This window comes from Neophocaena asiaeorientalis, unplaced genomic scaffold (genome assembly GCF_003031525.2).
Source record: "Neophocaena asiaeorientalis asiaeorientalis breed wild unplaced genomic scaffold, Neophocaena_asiaeorientalis_V1.1 scaffold156, whole genome shotgun sequence".
Classification (NCBI taxonomy): Eukaryota; Metazoa; Chordata; class Mammalia; order Artiodactyla; family Phocoenidae; genus Neophocaena; species Neophocaena asiaeorientalis.
The window spans coordinates 740,750-763,354 of NW_020173773.1; the positions used below are offsets into that span (position 1 = coordinate 740,750).

The 22,605-nt window shown below is 42.3% G+C and overlaps 1 protein-coding gene across 5 annotated transcripts in view; it reads left to right on the forward strand.

Annotated features, from left to right (window-relative positions):
- LOC112403901 (carboxyl-terminal PDZ ligand of neuronal nitric oxide synthase protein-like) overlaps positions 1–22,605 on the forward strand; it is a 301,211-nt gene that overhangs the window by 170,489 nt on the left and 108,117 nt on the right. Inside the window, exon 1 of one of the 5 annotated variants that reach the window (XM_024751629.1) lies at positions 8,626–8,707. The exons of the other annotated variants lie outside the window; for them this stretch is intronic. Coding sequence (XP_024607397.1) covers positions 8,696–8,707 — 12 coding nt within the window. The 5' untranslated portion in view covers positions 8,626–8,695. Of the gene's footprint in view, positions 1–8,625; positions 8,708–22,605 lie in introns of those variants that run through there. 5 annotated transcript variants of the gene reach the window in all.

Genomic DNA, 22,605 nt, shown 5'->3' on the forward strand with positions numbered 1-22,605 from the left:
CAGACTGGTTTCCAGCAGCTAAGAGCATTAATTCTCTTGTCATCAACCACGCCAAGTAACAATCACAAACGTTGCCGTTGTGCTTCATAGTTTATAGATCATTTTCACATTCGGGACCTCAGTTAATCGTTTATTCAGTTCAACACGTTAATTTGAAACCTACTATGCACACATATTATGTTGGAGTTTGGGGCATAGTAGTGAGAAAAAAATAGACATGGTCTGTGCCCTAATGAAGTTGACAGAAGAGAGAATCACGGGCTAATTAGATAATTACACAAGAGCATGAACATTCAACTAAGATCTGCTAAAGGAGAGGGTCCATGGTGTGATTAATGTGCATGATATGGGGATTTGCCCCATTGGAGACACTTCCCTGAAAAAGTGATGGTTGTACTGACGCCTGATCAACAGGGACTTTTTTTTTTTAACATCTTTATTGGGGTGTAATTGCTTTACAATGGTGTGTTAGTTTCTGCTTTACTATAGGAATGCCAGCAATTTCTGTGCATTAATTTTGTAAACAGGGGCTTTTGCATAGAGAAAGTGAAGACTCAAAGGGCAACTTTACTTACTACCTTGTCCTTATGAGTTAGCTTTTCTTCTGTCCTTGACTTGTTCCTCCGGATGGAACATGATTCTGCGTTCAGGGACCATGTTTTCTCATGTCTTGGTATCCCCTGTAGCTGTGCTATTCAATTCAATAGCCATTGGACACGCGTGAGAATTTAAGTTTAAAGTAGAGTTCAGTTGCGCTAGCCACATTTCAAGTGCTTAGTAGTCTAGTGTGTAAGCACAGATAAAGAGCATTTCCATTATTCTAGAAAGTTCTGATGGACTATTCTATAGCACCCTGTACATATGACACTTAATTGGCCCAAATAAATATGTACTGATTGAGCCCTCAGATTAGCAAAGCCTGTTTCTCATGGGTGAAGCTGAGGGCAGTTACTGATTTGGGAAAAACTGATACTTTGCCCTGTCACCATTACGAACTATCAGAGAAAAATTAAAGAACACACAACAGCAAACAAGGCACTTTGCATTCTTAGAAAACCAAAATTAACAATTACCCTATCAAGTTCTGGTCAATAAGATAAGTGAAAGTTTAGGCATTTCCCATAATCTTGGATTCCCCTGCTTCTCCCTCGACTCTTGAGATGCTGAGATCTGAGGAAATGTTACCACCTTTGTGGATATAATACTGTGAGAAAGTTGCAGTTTTCCCCCCAGAACAGACTCATCGTGTGGGCTTTTTTCTTTTGATTATCTGTTGATTTTCATTTACCAAGCCACTTTAAAAAAAAAAAAGTTTTTTGCTCACACAGACAAGTAGTTTGGTTGAAGGTTTATCTTTTTAAGTCCGTGAATCCAGAAAATAAGAAGCAGACATATGCTGTACCCAGGAAATGATAATTCCTGCTTTGGGGAGTTAATGTCGGCTCCTGTAGAGGCTCCTTCGTGGTTGAGGTGGAAAGGGGAGATAGGATTCCTGGATTCTGGAGCCGTGTGATTTTGGCCAACTTGGCTAAACCAAGTTAAGAACCATTTATTTTTCTAATAGGGGTTTTTTATGAGATGTTTTGTATCATTGACTCTAATTTTTTTTTTACTCTAATTTTTTTTTTTAAGTCAGGACCTCATAGGGCTAGGATTTCTGGAGCCCCAGAACAGATCAGGAGGGTGCCACTGGTTGGGAATTACACGTGTCATCATGTGTAAGAATGGGTGAACATGAAAGTTACCATCACCCCATGTGGCTGACACCTCCCCCTCCCTCACTCCCGACCCCTGCACGCACCATTGCTGACCCTAACAAAGTGTTTCTAATTTTCACTTGAAAATAATCTGAACATGTTTAGGTTGATGGGCCGTCTTCTCATTAAGATTTCATAAAGCTTCCCGTGAGTGTAGAGAAACCTCCCTAGGTCTGCTTGCTTAGAGCCTTTTGTTTGGACCCTGAAGAGGAAGTATGCAGCTTGTTCATGAGAGTCACAGATGAAAATTAAAGTTGAGGGCACTTGGAACCCTAGCAAAGGCCCAAGATTTTGAGGTGAGCTCTAGGGAAGTGAGCATGTAGGAGTAGGCAATAGTGTACAGAGCTGAGAATGCCAGAGGGGAAAGCAGTGGGGCTGGTAGACAAAGAGGACTGTGAGCAATTTGGACTTGGGAGGCAGGGTTGGCAAGCTGGCTCCACCACTGCCTTGCTGACTGACTAGTAATAGGCAAACATGGTGGTCGTTTTACAGTAAGGAATATGAGGCCTTGAGAATCTACATGAATGTGTTTTCTGCAGTGGCTGGCGTGTCATGAGAGGCTGGGATTGGTGAGTGGTGACAAAGGAGAAAGGATGTGAGGATAGTATGTTCTAAATTATAAGTTACTTTTGTTGCAGTACTGTATAGTGTAGCGCTGTTTACAGAAATTACAACTGTAGACCACTATAAACGGGGCACAGGGCTGGGCTTTTTACCAACCCAATCCGTAGAGTGGGCGATGTCGTCCTCCTTTTGCAGGTAGAGAGACTGAGGCTTAGAAGGCTTGAGTAACTTCCCTGGCCTCACACAGCTGATAGATGCCAGATCTTTCTCCAAGGCCCTATTTTTGCCACTATTCCTGCCTCCTCTCCAGAGAGGCCCTTTGTGATCCATTTCAATCCGGACATTTTATGATGCTGTCAAAATGCTTTTCTTCAAAAGGCCCTTTAGGAAGCTGTTAGAGCTCCAGGAATAGTACAGATTGAATATGCTCATCAGTTAAACATATTTACATCTCCCTTGGGGCTGTGGAATCAGGAGGGTTAATTAACATCTGTCAGGCTGTTCTAAAGTACTGGGAAGGACTCAAGATGACCTTGAAGAACATTTTATTTTGAGGTGGCTCCCAGAGTTTGTATTATAGATTGGTCAATCTTTTCCCCATCTCCGACCGCTTTTATTTACAAGGGCTCTTTCTCCGGAAGCTGGGATCTACATCTTTCCTGTGCTTGTCTGTTCCAGCTGGCCCTGGCCAGGCTGAAGTTAGCACCCTAGACCCGTCCCCAAAAACTTCTTTTTTCTCCCTCAGCTCCTTTTACTGTTTCTTGCTGAGAGACCTGGGTAGCTGGCCCAGGAGAGGGAATTCAATGTGAGTTATTCGCTGATGAAGATTTTTTTTTACAGGATAGGCAATGACTTGCTCTGAGCTATCTACATTCTCTGATTTCCTCTCTCATGACCTTCCGTTGCTGTGTGCAAGGTGTTGATCAGGACAGGAGTTCCAGCCAAGGTGAGAGCTGTAATCAGTGGCCATAGAGTGAACAAGGTCAGATGGATGGATCCTTTGGAGAATGACCTCTTGTAGCATTGTAAACTCATTGCATGAATGTAATCTCATATACAAGAGAAACATTGAAAAACAAACAATGCAAGTGATTATTTTCTGTGTGAGCAAGCTAACCCAGATTTTAAGGGTAGGAATCTGGTTAATAAGAATTCAATTAATTGGAATAGAGATAAGGAGACAGGGGCCAAATTAGCAGCAGCCATATACTGAGTCCAACCCATGACACTATGTCTGCCATTATGGCAGAGTATCTGAATGATTGTTTTGCTCCACCATCATCTGGTGTGTCAGTAAACATTCGTGCAGCTGTTTTCCTTACTTTGGCTTCTGGACTGAACTGGATCTTCTTATGGATTTAACTCTCCTTCCAAAAGGCTTTATTACATTTGAACTCCTTGTGAGTCCTTGGGACTTGGAGCTGTTGGTCAGAGCCTGTGCTGATGTGGACAATGTTTAATTTACTGTCTCCTTTCTGACCTGCCTCTGTAAATGAATCATCTTTGAATGCCAGCATTACTCATCTTACTCTACCATGTTTGCTTCTCAACTTCTTTGCTTTCCTTCCTCCTCTCTTGGAGGCGCACATATACTTACACAAATGTGTGCTTATTATATATGAACAGGGTCTCTTTTCTCTTGAGAACAGAGTGGTTGATGATGCAAAAGTCACTTCTCATTGAGTCTTAGGATCCCTCATGTGTTTGGTCTGAGTCAGGGATTTTGATTTTTTTACCCTGTCAGCTAGAGCCAGATACCTAGGGCTGCTTGTGAGTGTACCCCCTTATTTAGGAATTAACTTCTTTTAGATTATCTCTTAATGAATCCAGGACCTGCAGTCATTTAAACACTTCTTATACTTAAGCACCTTCCACTTACAGGGTGTGCCCTTCTTGCTCCAGATTATTCCTAGGGGAAACTGATTTTTGTACAAGTTTTTCCCAAGGATTGGTCAGAAAGCTTGTGTGTTAGAGGTGAAAGGGCCACACTGGAGGGGAGATAGATGCACAGAAAGGATAAGTGGGGCATCCAAGATAATAAAAACTTAGCTTATTACACAGCCACCCACATTCAGGCCTTGAATCCATGTCAAACGCTGCAGAACCTTCTGGTTGGAGGAGAACAGAAAGGGAGCTCTGGCTAGAACTTGCCAAAAGCCGGGGAGTTAACACATTGGGAGGACAGTGGAAGCCAGTGGGTTTCTCCGTTCACATCTATATGTGATTTTTCTAAAAAGTGCTGTCCGAGGTCACATAAGTGGTAAGAAATCCAGGTCCAAGTCTGGTACAAACATAGGAATTGTCAAAGGCAACATCGTCTGTAGTGATAGTGGGGCAGGGTGGCGGTAGCGGGAGGTGGCCATCTGCTGCCTATGTAGGTCTTGAGATTAGGTTGCCATATTATAGTGCCATGGATCACCTTGATTGTAACCCCTGGTTGCTGAACCTGACTTAGCCATGCATCTCTTCAGATTTTCTTTAGTGGCCATAGACTTTTCTCTTTTTTATCCACATTTCAGGGAGGACATTTCTGCCTTTAAGCAACTCCATTAATCAAACGTACCAGACTTATTGCCTTGTTTTGGTTATTTAAAAAATTGGCCATGAACTGTCCCCTGGCTAAATTTCGAGCCTGATTTCTAACCACTCCCCTGTGCTCATTTGCTCCAAATGCACAGGGCTGTTTGCATTTCCTGAGCACTGAGTTGGTACCTGGAGGCCACAGCTCGTGTTCTTGTTGTTCTCTCCCAGCCTCATATTCCCCTCTTACCTTGTCTCCCTGGGCAACTCCTGGTCATCCTTCCATTTTACTATACAGTGTTTATAACATTGAATCAGAATTATTAGACGTCTGTCTTTTACTCACTTGTGTGTCAGCCCCGTGAGATTAGGAACCACATCCTGATAATTTTTGTATGACCTGCTTATAGAACAGTCAGTCCTTATCCCTGTATCTTCCAACAGGACCATGAGTGGGATATGGGGGGGCTGTGATGGTGGTGGGGTTGGGCAGGAGAGAATTGATTAAAAAAAAACAACCCAGGTGGGTAGGAGGCACAGGTGCAGCTCCCATCATGCATCTTATCTGTAATCTTTTCCTCTCACTTGAATCTACTTCTACTTCCCTGGGTTCTCCTCTCCTACCTTGGTTTGTTTCCAGGTTGACACATAAGTGGTCTCTTGTAGTTGCATGTTATCTTATATCCATGGCTCAACTTTTAGCTGTAGATGTTTTTGTCTCCCCATTGGTCAAGCCTTTAAGATCTACGGTGGAAATCTTCTGACAACAGTGCCTGTCTCACCTATTGCAGGATTGGTTGATATTCTGGCAGGTACTGGCTGTCATTCTCTGTCGTTGGTATTTCTTTAGGCTACTTCTACATGTGGGTTTTCAGGGAGGGGAAGAGCCCCCACAAACAAGTCTACCACTAGGGTAAATAAATGCGTCTTTGTAGGATTTTTTTTTTTGCATTTACATTTTTTTTAACATCTTTATTGGGGTATAATTGCTTTACAATGGTGTGTTAGTTTCTGCTTTATAACAAAGTGAATCAGTTACACATATACATATGTTCCCATATCTCTTCCCTCTTGCGTCTCCCTCCCTCCCACCCTCCCTATCCCACCCCTCCAGGCGGTCACAAAGCACCGAGCCGATATCCCTGTGCCATGCGGCTGCTTCCCACTAGCTATCTACCTTACGTTTGTTAGTATATATATGTCCATGCCTCTCTCGCCCTGTCACAGCTCACCCTTCCCCCTCCCCATATCCTCAAGTCCGTTCTCCAGTAGGTCTGTGTCTTTATTCCTGTCTTACCTCTAGGTTCTTCATGACATTTTTTTTTTCTTCTTAAATTCCATATATATGTGTTAGCGGTATTTGTCTTTTTCTTTCTGACTTACTTCACTCTGTATGACAGACTCTAGGTCTACCCACCTCATTACAATCATTGTTAAATACTAAGGTTTAAATGCTTATATAAGCCTAGGGTATTTGACATAAGGTCAATAACAAAGGAATAGCCCTGGGGTTGGCAGGGTGTGCAGTGGGTATTCACAGTGGCATGTATAGGCTGATGTTTGGTTGATTCCACTAGTACCCTTTCTCTCAGCTTGTAAACTTTGTGGTTTCCATACTCGCTATTGCTCAGGCATCATCATCTTTCCTACTGTTGCTCAGGGACAACCTGTAACCTCTGATACAGTTTGTTTGGTTGTGATTCTCATCTGGCACAGAGTTCACATGTTTGTATACAAGTGGTCTCTCTGGGACGATACCCCTGTGCGCTCTCCATCTTTTCTGAGTTAGATTGCTTTTGGGTGACTGACTTGGGCAACATTTTCAGTCTTTTAAAAGACAGTCCCATGTCCAGAAAGGCATTCCTCAGATGTTTCTGGAGTTGTGAATCAGGCTGTTAATTGTAAACTCTTGAAAGAATGTGCTGGTTTCTCACCATAAGCACAGTGGGCCATTTCTAACAATACTGATATAGTCTCTTATGTTTGTACAGTCAGAGGATGGTACTATTGTCTGATTTTCTTCTCCATGAATTTTTTATTTTTGTGATTGCTTTTGAAAATGTTCTGTTCAAATTTTGTATAATAGTTTGACTTTACCATTCTTTGTTTCCAATTTCATATAGTTCCATTGTTCAATATTTACATGATTGTGGCTTGGTTCTTACATTTTACTGTGGAATAAGATTGCATATGAGTTTTTTCTTAGTTGAACTGCCAAGAAGTCATTAAAATTTACTCTCAATTATGTTAAGTTCACAGCATATAAACACAAAGTCCAAAACCATTTAAAGGTTTTAAATGTTTTTTAAAAGCATTAAAACATTAACATGTGTATGTTATAGGGTTGCAAGTCTTAAGAAAAGTTAAACTTCTCAAATCTGGCTTGTGCAAAGTAGAGTGGATTACGTTTCAGAAAGAAATTTAGCACTTGTATTTCCTAGTTGCATTTATTCCCCGTTTATTTGTAATTTTAAAAATCTGCACTTTGTGCTTGTGTTTTTCTCCAAAGAAACTAAGGCCCCCTTAAAAGACCACTTTAACTAACAGCATGCATATTCTAGTTGCATTGTTTGGGTTTTGTCGTCTTTGAGAGTCCCCTTGTAGTTTCTCCCCCTTGCAGAATGTAGTGATGTTGTTTCTATGGAAACAGTGATGTCATGGGTATGAATGGGGCTTAGTGACCACCAGGAGTGCCATATATCAAGGCCAGTGATAGAGCCCAGCTTTACCTATGAAGTTGCTAATGGGGCTCTGTTGTCAGCAACTTGAAATATATATGGGAGGAAAGTGGATTTGTGTAGCAATTCTGGACAGCCCATATGGAGTGTGTGTTTGTGAAGCCATGTGTATGTGATTGTGGAGTAAATCCTGCTTCACGGTTTGACTTTAGATCAGCTGGATTCCCAGGTCCATGAGGTGGGAACTTGTAACATATGAAATCAACTTCCCAGCATCTATGGAAGAAATGAAGGAGAAATAACGTCTCCAGGGTTTGGTATCCAGATACATAAGGCTTGCAGTGTCAGCATTAATACAAATCGGAGCTTTGTAATAATGCATGTAATCAATAGGCATTGATATACAGTAGGCATATAGTTTCGTTGAACTTGAATGCATTTAAATATTCTCTAAGTGTAAATGACTTGATGAATAATACAAATTATGACTAATTGATCAGAGCCAGAGTCTGATTAAGTAGCATACTGTAACTTGTATTTCTGAAGGGTGTAGCCCTGTTCAGAGAGGTGGTCTGGAAAGGCTAAGCTCTTGATTCAGTGATTGCGCCCACTTTTGTTTTTGCCTTTCCTCTTTTAGAACTGCATCCAGATCTTGCGGCTCACTCTTTTGACCATTATCAGGATATATGATATTTGATGTTTTTTTAATGGTCCAAATCATTTGGAACCAAGTTTAATGATTGCCTATCTTGATAACTCAACTTTGGCTATTCCAGTTAAAAATGAAGTATCATTACAAAGTAATGAGGCAGATAATGATGTAGTTTATATATTGGTTCTAAAATAACTTCTTAAAGGGTGATTTCCTTAAACTTTCAAGCAGTTCTTTCATTAGAATTTATTATGTTCCCAAGGTGACTTCTTTGAGGGTGAACTTTTTTTTGGATCTATAAGTTCAAGTATACATGACAGAAATCAATCTCTCTGATAAATACTGCCTTAATCCATTTGGGCTGCTATAACAGATACCATGGACTTGGTGGCTTACAGATAACAGAAGCTTATTTCTCACAGTTCTGGAGGCTGGAAGTTCAAGATCAAGGCACTGAAATGGTCGCGGTCTGGTGAGGGCCCTCGTCCAGGTTGCAGACAGCCGTTTTCTCATTGTATCTTCACATGGCGGAGAGGGTGAGAGAACTCTGTGGGGTCTTCTTTTAAGGGCACTAATCTCATTCATGAGGACTCTACTCTTATGACCTAATTGCCTCCCAAAGGCCTCACCTCCTAGTAGCATCACATTGGGGCTTAGAATTTCAACATAGGAATTTTGGGAGGACACAAACATTCAGCCTGTAACACATCATAAATCTCATTTCGTATCAGACAGTGAGATTTTCCATATAAGTAAAATTTAATCTTCTCCCTCTAAGCATCAGTCCTGTCTTTCAAAATTAATAATCATTTAAGTGAAATATTTCATGATCTGTCATGCCCTCTTTCTTAAAGGAACTTTACAGAATGAAACTTAACTTGTTTTTCCCCACGGCTCAAAGTCATTATTTTGAATTCTACTTGTAATATTGAACCAAAATAACGAAGTACTGTCCTCAGAGGTCATGGAGGGAGCATAGTGCTAATTGATTTCCACTTTATAAATGACACAAGTTGCTCCTTTTTTGTTTGTGCGTTTTTAGTTTTCCTCTACTTTCCATCTTTTTTTTTCTGTTTTATCCCTTGATTTTAGGCTACTGGTGTTTGCTTTTTGAAGTTGTCAGTGTGCCTGACTCTGCTAGGCTGAATAATGGCCCCTAAAAGATGCTTGTGTCCTGGTGCTACTTTACGTGGCAAAAGAGACTGTGCAGGTGTGATTAGTCTCCCACGTGGAGATCCTTTACTTACCCTGGTTTTTCCATATGGGCCCAGTATAATCACAAGGGTCTTGCTGTGGGCAAGGCAGGAGATCAAAGAGATTTGACGATGCTAGTAAGCTGCTGGCTGTGATGATTAACAAAGGGGCCATGAGCCAAGGAATGCAGATAACCTCTAAAAGCTGGAAAAGTCGAGGAAATGGATTCTCCAGAAGGAATACATCCCCGTGGACTCATTTTAGGCTTCTGACTTCCAGAACAATAAGATGTTAAATTTGTGACATTTTTAAGCCACTAAGTTCATGGTAATTTGTTACAGCAGCCATAGGAAACTAATACACTGACCCTGGCTGTTGCCCTCCTAATTAGAGGCATTATATCAGATGACTGAATTTATTATACATATACTTTCTGTCCAGCAAACATTTGTTATCAATTTTGTATCAGGTGTTCAGAATGAAATAAGACACAGTGTGTCCCACATTCTTAGTTTTGCTGTGCACCTAGTCCCATTGGGAGATTGAGCTGGGAAAAGTATCTTTGCAATCTAATCTATTAGGTGCTGAAACTGAATAAAGAATGAATACAGAATAAAGAATGGTAGGAATTCAGAAGAAGAGGCAACTATCTTATTTTGGGGGATCCAGAATGTTCAGGTCTTACAGAATGAATGTGTATGTGATTGGTGGGGAGAGGAAGTGTGAAAGGGGAGTCATGCCTGACTGAAAAAGTGGTAGATGGGCAAAGCCCATTGCAGGTAATGCAAAATTCATAAATCACCTTCAGTTGATTTTCTTTTGAGGGAAGTAGATGAAGACCCTGCAGACACTCACACCTGTTTTGGTTTTCCAAGGCCCTCTTTGCCTTTTGTTCTGCATGTTGGCTGGATATTTAGTCCTTCAAGCTGCAAAATTTTACCCAAGGATAAGAGAAGCATCAATTACCTATAAATATAAACCAAATTAACACCTAACTTGTGGCCAGTGTACTTTCTGGAATATTCCTGAAGCCCTCATTCTTTCACTGACTATAGCAAAGAGTAGCTTCTGATCCTAAGATCAGGGTTCTCATAGGTATCCTCATTAAATCTTTTAACAGTTAATAGTGTCATAAAATATAACCAGTTTCACTTTTGGTTCAAATTCCATTTTTTTTGAGGGGGTAACTTCATCATGGTAATAATTCAGTGATATTCTAATGGGAAGATTTTGTTAATTCATGAGGGATTGAAGAACACAATCATATTTAGATTAGCTTGTATTTTAATGAAGGGAAAATAGGGCATCTGGTTCACCAAGACTCTATAGCTACTTTAATTGCAAATTGTGTAGAATGATTTAGCATCCCTTTGTTCCTGCTTAACAGTTATCATCACATCCGAACTATTTACTGAGTACAAGTGCAAAGCATTGTTTAAAGTGCTGTGGGAGATGTAAAGCTACTAGTAATCTTAATAGTAGCATAAAAAACATTTAATCATTTAACCCATTTATTGAGCCATTTAACTGAGCCTAAGCACTCTTCTAATCTCTTTAGATCTATTATCTTGTTTGATCTTCAGAAGAATTGCTTACTTGCTGCTCTACTCTATTTTTTTCACCTCTCTCTCTCTCGTGGTAGACTGATTCCAGCCTCATCTTTCTGCAAGAATAATTCTTGTTAAAGAAATCAGTGATCACTCTCTCCAAACCCATTGGATGTTTTCCAGTCATCTTCCTCGGCTTCTCAGGAACGTTTGCCACCATTGATCATCACCACTTCCTTTAAAGTTTTTGGCTTTGTCAGTACATCACACCTTCCTGATTTTACCCCCTCTGGCCATCCTTTCTATTAGATTGAATCGTATAGAAATTGCTGGTAGTCAGCTCTTTTGGTCCAAGAAATGGCACTTTCCTGTGGTTTCATAGAGAAGTTGGTCCTATCATAGTCTATAAGGTTTGGAGTTCTCTTATTTTCTCTCTTTACACTGCCATTGGGTAATCTCACGTACGTTTACAACTATACACAGACAATCCAGAATTTGTATGTTTGATTGAGACCTCTTCTCTGACTCCAAATTTTTATTTTTACAACTGATTACTTGACGTCTCTTCGGTATCATCATGGATACTTCGGTATCCTCATGTCCAGAATCAAACTCTTGCTCTTCTTCTGTGAATCTGGTTCTGTTCCAGTTATCCTGGTCCAGTGACTGGTACCACCATGTATACAGTTGCACAAACATTAGTAACCTGTCTCTTGGTCCCTTGCTCTTTCTGCAGTCCCTGTTACATTTATTTCTGTACTAGGTCTTGAATCCAACAGTTTCTCTTCATCCCCACTACCCTCCTAGTGGTCCTAGTTCAAGTGGACTGTTGCAGTAACATCTGAATGGTCTCCTTACATCTTTGCCAGCCTTGCCCCACCCTTTTGGTCTATTCTTCATACTATGACCAGAGTGAGCTTTTTTTTTTTTTTTTTGCAGTACGCGGGCTTCTTACTGCCGTGGCCTCTCCATGGCTCATGGGCCCAGCCACTCTGCGGCATGTGGGATCTTCCTGGACCGGGGCACGAACCCATGTCCTCTGCATCAGCAGGCGGACTCTAAACACTGCGCCACCAGGGAAGCCCCAGAGTGAGCTTTTGAAATCAGAATCTTCAGCCATGTCCCTCCTCATCCTCCCAACTTAAATATATTCTTTGCTTCCTTTTCCTCTTAGGCTAAAGGCCACACTTCTTAACATGGCCTTACTGGTGCAAGGTGGCCCCCTGCCTCTTTCTTTAGCCTCTTCTCCCTTCACTGCTCCCTTCTTGTCTTTTCTGGGGTCACACTGCTCTTCTTTCCATTTCTGTGGTCTCTGTACTCCCTCCAGCCCATGGCCTTTGCCTAGGTGGTGACCTTTGCCTGGAATATTTTTCCTCCCTTCTTTGCTTTCTTAGCTTCTATTTATGTTTTAAATTTTTACGTGTCAGCTCCCTGAAGAGGCCTTCCTTTTCTTTCCTGACAAGGTCACATCTCCCTAAAATAAGCTCATTTTCTTTATGAAAATCCGCAGTTACAATTTTATGTGGATTTGTGTGATTCTTGGATGTGTACATCCTCATAACCACTCCAAATTAGGCTGATCCCATTTTACAGATGAGAGAACTGGGGCGGGTGATTTGCCTGAGATAATTCAGCTAGAAGGTTGACTGAGCTGGGAGTTGAACCCAAATCTGTGTGATTCTGTATTTATTAATGCTAGGATCAGTTTTGAGGAACAGAAAAACCTGAAGTAACAGAAGTTTATACACAAGGTAGAAGTCTTTCTTTGTCATGTAATACTGTCCCAAGGTGGTTTGGTAGCCTGTGGTGTCAGAGACCTTGGCTACTTACGTGTGTTGCTTCACTTGAACTTAACTTGACCTTGTGGTCCAGCATGACCTTGTCTGAGGCCAGGGAGGAGCACAGAGGGCACATGCAACTACCTCTTCAGGAAGGTTTCCCTAAGCTGCCATGGGGCACTTTTGTTTATGTCCCATTGGCTCGAGCTTAGTCTTATGGCCACATAATCTGCAAGGGAGGCTGGGAAATGAAGTCACTATTCCAGGTGGCTATGTGCCAGCTAAATATTGGGGTTTCTATTACCCTAGGAGGAGAAGCAGTGTGTATCAGGAGATTACAGGCAGTCTCTGGGTAAGACTGTAAAACCCAAGCTCTTGACCACTGAGCTTGCAAGTTCCTGGTCTCAGGGATTTCTGTTTTACTAGGGAAACAAACGATAAGTTAACAGTAAAAGAGAAATACCAGTGAAGTAATACCAGTAATAGGATGTTACCAAGCATGTGGTATGTGTTCAGAAATACCAGATAATTTTTGGTGGTATCCAGGAAGGCTTCAGGTGTTAAGTGGGCACGGCAGTCTATCACCATGAATCACTTTGTAAGAAAATTCTCCCTTTCTAGTTCCCTTTCATTCTTTATGATGATATCAACACCTGATATTTATCTCTACCATTCTAATACTGGTTATAAGAGGATTGCTTTTTAATCTCATTGGTGTCAGTGAAGCTTTTGTTTGTCTTCTGGTTCTTGGTATTTTCCTCCCTACCGAGTTTTTAAACATGGTTACTTTTGTTGTTGCTGTCGTCGAAGGCTTTGACCAAAGGGCTGTCTGTTCGTCTTCTGAATAGTGCTGTATGGCATTCTTCTTCTGTTGAATGCTGGGTTTCTAACTAAAGAAGAACCTGTTAATTATGAAAACATTTCACCAGGATGCTCATAATTCTGATCTTTTGTCCTTTTCTTCCTAGAGGATACATATTTCAACGGTGAGCCATGGAGTGATAGGCCACAGTGTAACGACTGCACTTCTGTAGTTGTGGAAAAACCAGTAGTAGTAGTAATAGTAGTGGTAGTAGTAGTAGTAGTGGTAGAAGAAAAACTAGCAGATGGATCAAAGAGCTGTATCTGCCCTACTGAGGTAATACTACTTCCAAACTAATGTTTGAAGAGAGAAAAATCTGCTTCTGTTAGTTTTAGCACTGCTGCAGTTGGTGTAGAGAATCATACAGAATTATCCCAGAGGCCCCCACCTGTGTTAGGGAATGGTCATAACACCTGGTGTATTGGCTACATGTATTCATCTCCTGTCCCTCCCAAATCTCACTGAAATAGCCATTAGGACAAAGAGAATAGAAGAGGAAATAGTAAAAGACTTCAGTGACTTTTTAAAGGACAGAATGTGTGGTGTGTTGATGGCTTTAGTTGAACAGAGGCAGCGTCAGATGACAGGTAAGTTGATTGATGTGGGGAAGCTCTGGAGAGGCTCAAGACATGGAGGGTACCAGTTGTTGCAAAAGGCAGAGGTAAAGTGCCAAGATAAAAAAGATTTTAAGTAGGAGTCTTCATACTGAGCTGGCAGGACCCTAGAGCTCCCTCCCCTGTTTCTGGAATATTGATTGTAAGAAGACTTATCTCTGGAGAAACTGAATGGCCCCAGAGAAATGACCTCTAGGCCTTGACATTTGAAGAGTTCTGCAACTAGAAGGCCAGTTTGCATCCTGATCACTCTCTAGGGAAGCTCACTTGTCAGTGAGGCCTTCCAGACAACTAGCCCCACCCGCTACACAGAGCATTTCCAGTCAGCTTTTGACTTTTTTCTCCTCAAATAGGGGTGGGCAGCCCCAAATCATGAAATATTTGGGGAAACCACCCTACACAACAGAGAGACAAAAATAAAATGGAAGGAAGAAGCTGAAGAAAACAGAGATAGCAGAGATCAGAAGAAAACCTAAAAAAACAAAAAACAAACCTGGAATTAAGACACTATGTCCTAAAATAAGAACAGAATGCTATGAAAAAGAAATAATTAGAGAAATCTCCAAAATTAAAAATATGATATTCAAACTAAAAGAGAAATCAATGGGGGGCTTCCCTGGTGGCGCAGTGGTTGAGAATCCGCCTGCCAGTGCAGGGGACACCGGTTTGAGCCCTGGTCCGGGAAGATCCCACATGCCGCGGAGCAGCTAAGCCCGTGCGCCACAACTGCTGAGCCTGTGCTCTAGAGCCCGCGAGCCACAACTACTGAGCCCACGTGCCACAACTGCTGAAGCCCGTGTGCCTGGAGCCCGTACTCTGTAACAAGAGAAACCACTGCAGTTAGAAGCCCATACAATGCAACGAAGAGCAGCCCTCTCTCACCGCAACTAGAGAAAGCCCGTGTGCAGCAACGAAGACCCAATGCAGCCAAAAATAAATTTATTAAAAAAAAAAATCAATGGAAGTGTTGAAAGGTTAAGAAAGAGAGACAGAAAATCAGCTAAAAATCAGAATAAAAATACAAGGTGGGAGAGAAAAGATTAGTAAATCAGAGAATCAACCTGGGAAATCTAACATCTGAAAAATACAGGTTTTAAAATGGAACAGAAAAAAACAAATAGGAAATTGTCACAGAAGAAATACAAGAAAAATTTCCAAGTTTTCAGATTGAAAGGACCCACTGAATAATCAGCACAGTGAAAATGAAAAGGACTCACTGAGTGTTCAAGGCACATCCAGGCAAACTAAGGCACCTCGAGGATCAGTTCCTTCTCCAGAGGTAGCTGTGCTGTAACTCTTCTCTATGGCTGCCCCTTTCCATTTTAGAAGGGGCCATAGCGTATCACTTGAGGAAGACTCATGTTTTGTCTTTTAAGATCATTGAGTTTGGGAACCTTGCAGTCAGTTTCTTATGGCAAAATAGACCTGACAGTTCCTTGGTTATCTTAATTATTCATTATCAAATAAAATGTCCCTGTTTTTAAAGTTGGATTTATTTTTATTCTTTGTAGTGACTGGAGGAGGAGTTAAGGGATACAGAAATATGAAATGAGGAAGCTTTTTTCTACCTTTTTGAGAAGTAATTTGAAACATTTTTAAAAAGATAATAGCTGATATTTTGGAAACTAGAATGAATATAAACTCATTCAAGTTTTAAAAAATCAGTGTTCATTTTTGAGCAGTGATCTGAATCTAATTGGTTGCAACCAAGTATCATCCTGATTAAAAAAGGATTGGGAAGAAATAAAAGGAACTCAGCTCCTTTTAGACTGGAGAAAAATAGTTCTTTTGGCGAGGAGGGGCACAATTATTCCAAGGAAAGAAATTGTTTAAATGACATATTATTATGTAACTTAGTCATAGAAGATACTTTGATTTGGGCTCAGAATGTGATGATTGCTATAAAACGTAGACGATTTGAGATAGTTTTCTAAGGGCTATAGCTACTGTTGTTTGTGTTTTTTTTCCAATTTTCTTTTGAAAAAGTAGGAAAGAGAACAATTTTCTGGTCCACTCAGTAGCCTGATTTCCTAAAAGATGTTAAGGTCTTAGGAAAACTCAACAGACTCAAACAGGCTGAGTCTGTTTCCTAAACTGAAGTAACTTTTCAAAGTGTTGGGCTAAGTGTCCAAGGGGGTTTAACCTACAATCCTGAGAGTTTATGATGCCATGACTCTCCTTTATCATAGCCATTAAAACAACCAAGTATTTTAAAAGGAAAAATAAATCGAAAGAGAACAATGGCCATATTTGGAAGACTGTCTTCCTCCAAAATTAAATGGCAACTAGCCAAAACCCTGTCCATTGGTGGTATTCCTCCTGCCTGGGATCCATTTGCCTCTTTGTATGGGTAGTAGTATTATTTCTTATCACTTTCTCACTTCACTGGGCAGTTAGCCTCCTTTACGAGTTCCGTGCTTCCTCACTTGCCTTCTAATATTCTTGACACAGCAGCCAGAGCGATTGTCGGATCAAGTCCTTATATTTGGCTGGAAATCCAATAATAGTTGCTAAAGAGGATATAAAACGGAACCTATATAGCTCCTGTTTCAAAGAACTTACGTTTTGGTTGAGAAGATGGAAAAGAACCACGTTCTAAGTTCAGAGTATTAGATAGGTTTTATATATAGCATTATTATAAAATCAGTCCCCTGAGTGCTAATTGCCATAGCAGTTTGGAAGAAATTCCTTTAGTTTATGATTGTCAGGGGGACGTTTTTATGAAGTGATATTTGCAATACAGCTTATGGGAATGCTTTGGATAGATGAAGGAAACAAGCAAGGAGTTTTAAGGTAATAATTGCATGAGTAACAGTGCAGACGTGAGAAAATCCAAGTATCTTTAGGATGTACAGTGAACAAAGTGCGGGGCAGTTAAATTGTTGCAACGTGGTATTTCGTAGAGGTCAGTGATTTTCAAATTTTTCTTTTTTAAAGTCAAGACCCCTTTTGTTAAGCAGAACATTATGTGGAACTCCAACATATTAAACATGAGAACTGTAGCTTCTGTGGATAAAGCCGGATGCAGGTGGAGAGTGCGCGCCCATTTCTGCCTGTGTGATTTCTCAGCTCCGCACTGGGGGCTCTTTGAGGCTCTCTCGCCAGACACAGGGCTCTGAGGAATAAAGTTTAGAAACCACATGTTTCAGGGAGCAGCTTGGTGGGAGAAAGAAAACTGACCACTTTGGGTCAGTTGATAAAAAATGTTGGATATCCATTTTGAGCTTCTTGTTTAGCCGGTGAGTTGTTATAGAAAATTTTTGAGCAGAACCTTTTAACGTAGTGTTACAGGAAGATTAAGATGGCGGCAGGGTGCAGCTTTTGTGCCCCCTCACCCCACAGCATGATCCTTAGAACACCCCTCGGTAGTCCACTGAGAGTGTTTACTTTTTCTGACTAAGGAGCAAGATATGTGTGGCTGAAATAACTTCAGGGGAGAAAGGAAGAAAAGATATAAGGGCCGAGTTGGTGAGTGCTGGCCAAGGTTAAATAGGATAATACATGTAATAGTGCTCTGAAATTTATCAAAGACTTTTGTGTAAAAGACTAAATTCTGTGAGTTAGAGTAGTATCCTAGCAGCAGTAATATTATGGTAGAGTGGGAGAGAGGAAGCAGCCTTCGGACATACATAGGAGACACCGGCTCAGCCTTGCTGATTCCAAGGGCATGAACTTAGCTCTCAGGTCAGTAGTAATGACCACCCGCTCCCTGTTTCCCTCTTGTACTGAGGACTTTCTTGATTCCTTATGACAGTGCCTTTCCCACTTGCAGCATGTGTGCCGAACAGGAAGGGAATTCTGCAGCATGCGTCCCAGAATGGCTGGCCGAAGCGGGGGATGCGGCCAACCACGCAGATTTTCCATGTCCACTCAAGACTCTGTGCAGGGAATGAAGCACAGATGTCTGATCCTCTGAGAAGGAGAAACAAACCCAGAGAGGCGGCAGCACGACGAGAGACCTTAGATCGGGATGGTGGGAAGAAGAACGGAACACACTGGATTCCGCCTTCCTCTCAAGCTGACTATCGCTGGATGATTTCATCAGCTGCTCCCCTGCAGGCCTTGCCTCCACTGGGTGCTCAGGGCATGCATTCATTATTATTCAGCTTGTCTTTGTCTGAGACGCAGGTTTGTTAGCCTTTGCTTAGCGTGGATTCAGAGACAGGCAGAGGTGTTCAGAAACCAACAGGGTGGTAGGCTCAATGCTGCTGTGTGACAGTACACCTGAGACTGGGGTGCGATTCCTGCCTAGGAAACTAGGCTGAAAAATGATTTCTGCCCCTGGGAACGTTGTAATTTGATCTTGAATTCTAGGGCCTAAAGAGGCATATCCAGGCCTGGTCACAGCTCTCTGAGGCAATAGGATATCCCCCCAAGTCTGGAATAATGGCCTCCCATAGGGGCTGAGTTGCCAGGGTTGAGCAGGCTTGGAAATAGAAGTCGGATGACCTTAAGGGTGTCCGTTGCCCCGGTGCAGTGATTCAGGCAGCACCTGTACTGGCTGTGTATAGGCTGGAAGGAACTCTGTGGCTGGGAAGACTTCCCTCCTCTCCTTAGGGAATATGAGGTTCTCCTGGATGGGCTGGTACTGTAGGCCACCGCTGGAAGCCCCTGCCCTTGGCCTGGGAGGCAGAGGGTCCGAATTGTCTAGTTTGCACTTCGGTGGGGACAGTGCTTCTTACATTCAGTCTGTACCAACCCTGGAGGAGTGGGGGACTCCTGAGGAGGAGGTAGGGATGCATCCCCCATCCTGATGTTTCATCCAGCCCTAACCATTTTAATTTATTGTTTTAAGTTAACAGGGTAAAATAGATTTTAAACTGTAGTTTTATGAATTTTAGTTCATGTATAGATTTGTGTCACCACCACCACAATTAGGATACAGCACTATTCCATCACCCCTAAGATCTCCTTTGCACTATCCCTTTGTGGTCAGTCATGCCCTCTTCCACCCCTACTCCCTGGCAACTACCCTGATTTGTTCTCTGTCACTATAACTATAGTTTTGCCTTTCTGAGAATGTTATATAACTGGACTCATACAATATGTAATCTTTTGAGACTGGCTTCTTTCATTCAGCATTAATGTCTTTGCAGTACTTTCAAGTTTTGTGCGTATCAATAGTTGATTCATTTATATATATTCATTTCTTTGACATTCCAACCAATTTACCTGTAATTTTTTAGAGCAACACTATATCACACATGAAGTACCTGTTTTCCTTATTATTTTTTTTTTTTTTTCGGTACGCGGGCCTCTCACTGCCGTGGCCTCTCCCGTTGCGGAGCACAGGCTCCGGACGCGCAGGCTCAGCGGCCATGGCTCACGGGCCCAGCCGCTCCGCGGCATGTGGGATCTTCCCGGACTGGGGCACGAACCCGTGTCCCCTGCATCGGCAGGCGGACTCTCAACCACTGCGCCACCAGGGAAGCCCTGTTTTCCTTATATTTTTCAGTAGTATTTCATCATATAGATGTACCACAGTTTATCTGTTCACCTGTTTGAAGGGTATTTGGCTGTTTCTAATTTTGGCAATTATAAATTGAGCTGCTAAACATTCATATACAGGTGTTTGTGTGAACGGAAGTTTTTCTTTCTCTAGGGTAGGTACCTAGCTGAGGTATTGTTGGGCATATGGTAAGTGTATGTTTATGAGAAACTTCAGTTTTCCAGAACGGTTGTGCTATTTTACATTCCCGTCAGCAGTGTACGAGGGGTCCAGTTGCTCTACATCCTCACCAGTGCTTGGTGGTGGTAGTATTTTCTAATTTAGCTATTCTAATGGGTACACGGTAGAATTCCATTGTGGTTTTAATTTGCACTTGCCTAATGGCTGTTGAACACCTTTGCATGGGAGGCCATTATTCCAGACTTGGGGGGATATCCTGTTGTCTGCGGGAGCTGTAATGAGGTCTGGACATGTCTCAGTAGGCCCTGAGACTCACGATGCAGACTTCAGAGGTTCCAATGTGCACAAATAATCTTCCAGCCTAGTTTCCTAGGCAGGAGTCTCGCTGCAGCCCCAATTCTTCCTGTCACACAGCAACACTGAACCAACTACCAGACCTCGTTGGCTTCTTCTCATGAGATTATTTGCCTTCCATATAGCCTCTGATGAAGTTCTGTCCAAATCCTTTGCCCAATTTGTATTTGGGTGGTTTTTTATTGTGGAGTTTTGAGAGTCCTTTGTATGTTCTGGGTTTATTTTTGGTCAGCTGTGTAATTTGCAAATATCTTCTCCCAGTGTTTAGCTTGTCTTTTTACTCACTTCAAATTGGCTTCCATAGAGAAAAAGTTTTCCTTTTTTTTTTCCTTTTTTTTTTGCTGTACGCGGGCCTCTCACTGTTGTGGAGCACAGGCTCTGGACGCGCAGGCCCAGCGGCCATGGCTCACGGGCCCAGCCGCTCCGCGGCATGTGGGATCTTCCCGGACCGGGGCACGAACCCGTGTCCCCTGCATCTGCAGGCGGACTCTCAACAACTGCGCCACCAGGGAAGCCCAAGTTTTACGTTTTGATGAAGTTGAATGTATCAGTTTTCTTTGACCATGCTTTGGGTGTCATGTCTAAGAATTCTGTATAACCCTGGGTCGTGAAAATTTCCTTCTGTTCTAAAAGTTTTATAGGTTCACATTTAAACTTGTGATTTATTTTGCATTAATTTTTGCCTAAGGTGTGAGGTTTATGTCACAGTTCATCTGCTGGCCTAGTCTGGTCCTAGCTCACTCCCGGTAGTTCACTGTCTTTTCCTGACAAGTTTGACTTTAGATTTCCGTTGCAAGTGATGAGAATCAGCCTCAGGTTACAGGTGGTTGCTTCATGGGAAAAGAATCCCCATGTCAGAAGTCTGGCGTTTTTGCAGTTCTCGGTATAAGGGGTTTCTTCTCCCTATTTTTGTCCTCATTTTTGAATAGTCAGAATAGGTCCGTGTTTCAAATCTTACCTGCCTCCCAAGGCCCCCTCATATATTTTCCATTCTCCATGCAGTGGTCTCAGTCCTGTACTGTGGGTGTCTCAGTGGTTGTGCTTGGTACCTGAACATGATGTCATAGGGAGGAGACAGAAAATTCAGAAGAAACTCAGGTGGGGTAAAGCAGGGGTTGGCAAACTATGGATCAAATCCAGCCCACTGCCTATAGCCACTGACTTATATATTGCCTATGGATGCTTTCATGCTACAGTGGCAGAGTTGAATAGTTGGAACAGAGACCATATGGCCCTCAAAGCATAAAATATTTACTCTCTTGCCCTGTACAGAAAAGTGTTGCCAGCTCATGGAGTTGAGGCTGGTACTGGGGATGAGTTTCGGGGTAGGGCACTTTGCTGAGGTTAAAACTGACTCTTTGGGGCTTCCCTGGTGGTGCAGTGGTTGAGTCTGCCTGCCGATGCAGGGGGCACGGGTTCGTGCCCCGGTCCGGGAAGATCCCACACGCCGCGGAGCGGCTGGGCCCGTGAGCCATGGCCGCTGAGCCTGCGCGTCCGGAGCCTGTGCTCTGCAACGGGAGAGGCCACAACAGTGAGAGGCCTGCGTACCATAAAAAAAAAAAAAAAAAAAACTGAATCTTGTAGAAAACAAGCGATACCAGTGCTTTTCCTACATAAACCATCCTAGCATCTTTTGATCCAGTATCATCATAGGAATTTGGAGGAAGTAAAATCTGGTGCAGCCTTGGAATAACCTGGTGGTGATGGGCTTAAAGGAAAGGTGAGACCGAGTGGAGATTATGTGGTGCATCTGAGTCAGTCCTGATGTGGGTGGGGGAGACTCAGGGACTTAGGGGTGATGTGATGACCAGTATCTACCTCTTACCCCTCCTGGACTCTTGTTTCTCTGTATCTACTACACTTGACTTTACTGGTCCTCAGCCTTAGCTGCACGTTAGAATCACCTGGTCTGTACTCTAGACCAATTAAGCTAATTTCTGGGGTGGGAGGGAGATGCCAGGATTGCTTAAGTTTCCCAGGTGTTCCCGGTGTATAGCCACAGTTGAGAACCTTCATTCCACTTTGCAGTTCTTTAGACCCCGAGGAAATATTGCCACCTACTGACAGTAGGAAGTTATTCTGCTAGGAAACAAGTCAGTAACTCTTCAGATTCCATTCCAGTTTGGGATCTTGTGCTCTGGATAATGTTTTCTTTTTTTATCATTTGTATATTAGAGTTTGATTTTGGGCCATCTTAAGGTAGCTCTCAATAAGTAACACCCTGTCTCAGTTTTGATGTAACCCAGAATATTGGCGTATACAATTGGTAGGAATCATGGAATATTAACACTGAAGAAAACCTTAGAGGTCATTAGCTCAAACAGCTAGCATGTCCAAGTATCTTTTGGACTTCTATACTCTGGCCCTAGAACCTTGCTACTCAAAGTGTGGTCCATGGATCAAAAGTGTCAGCATCACCTGGGAACTTGTTAGAAAGGCAGGACTTCCCTCCTCCA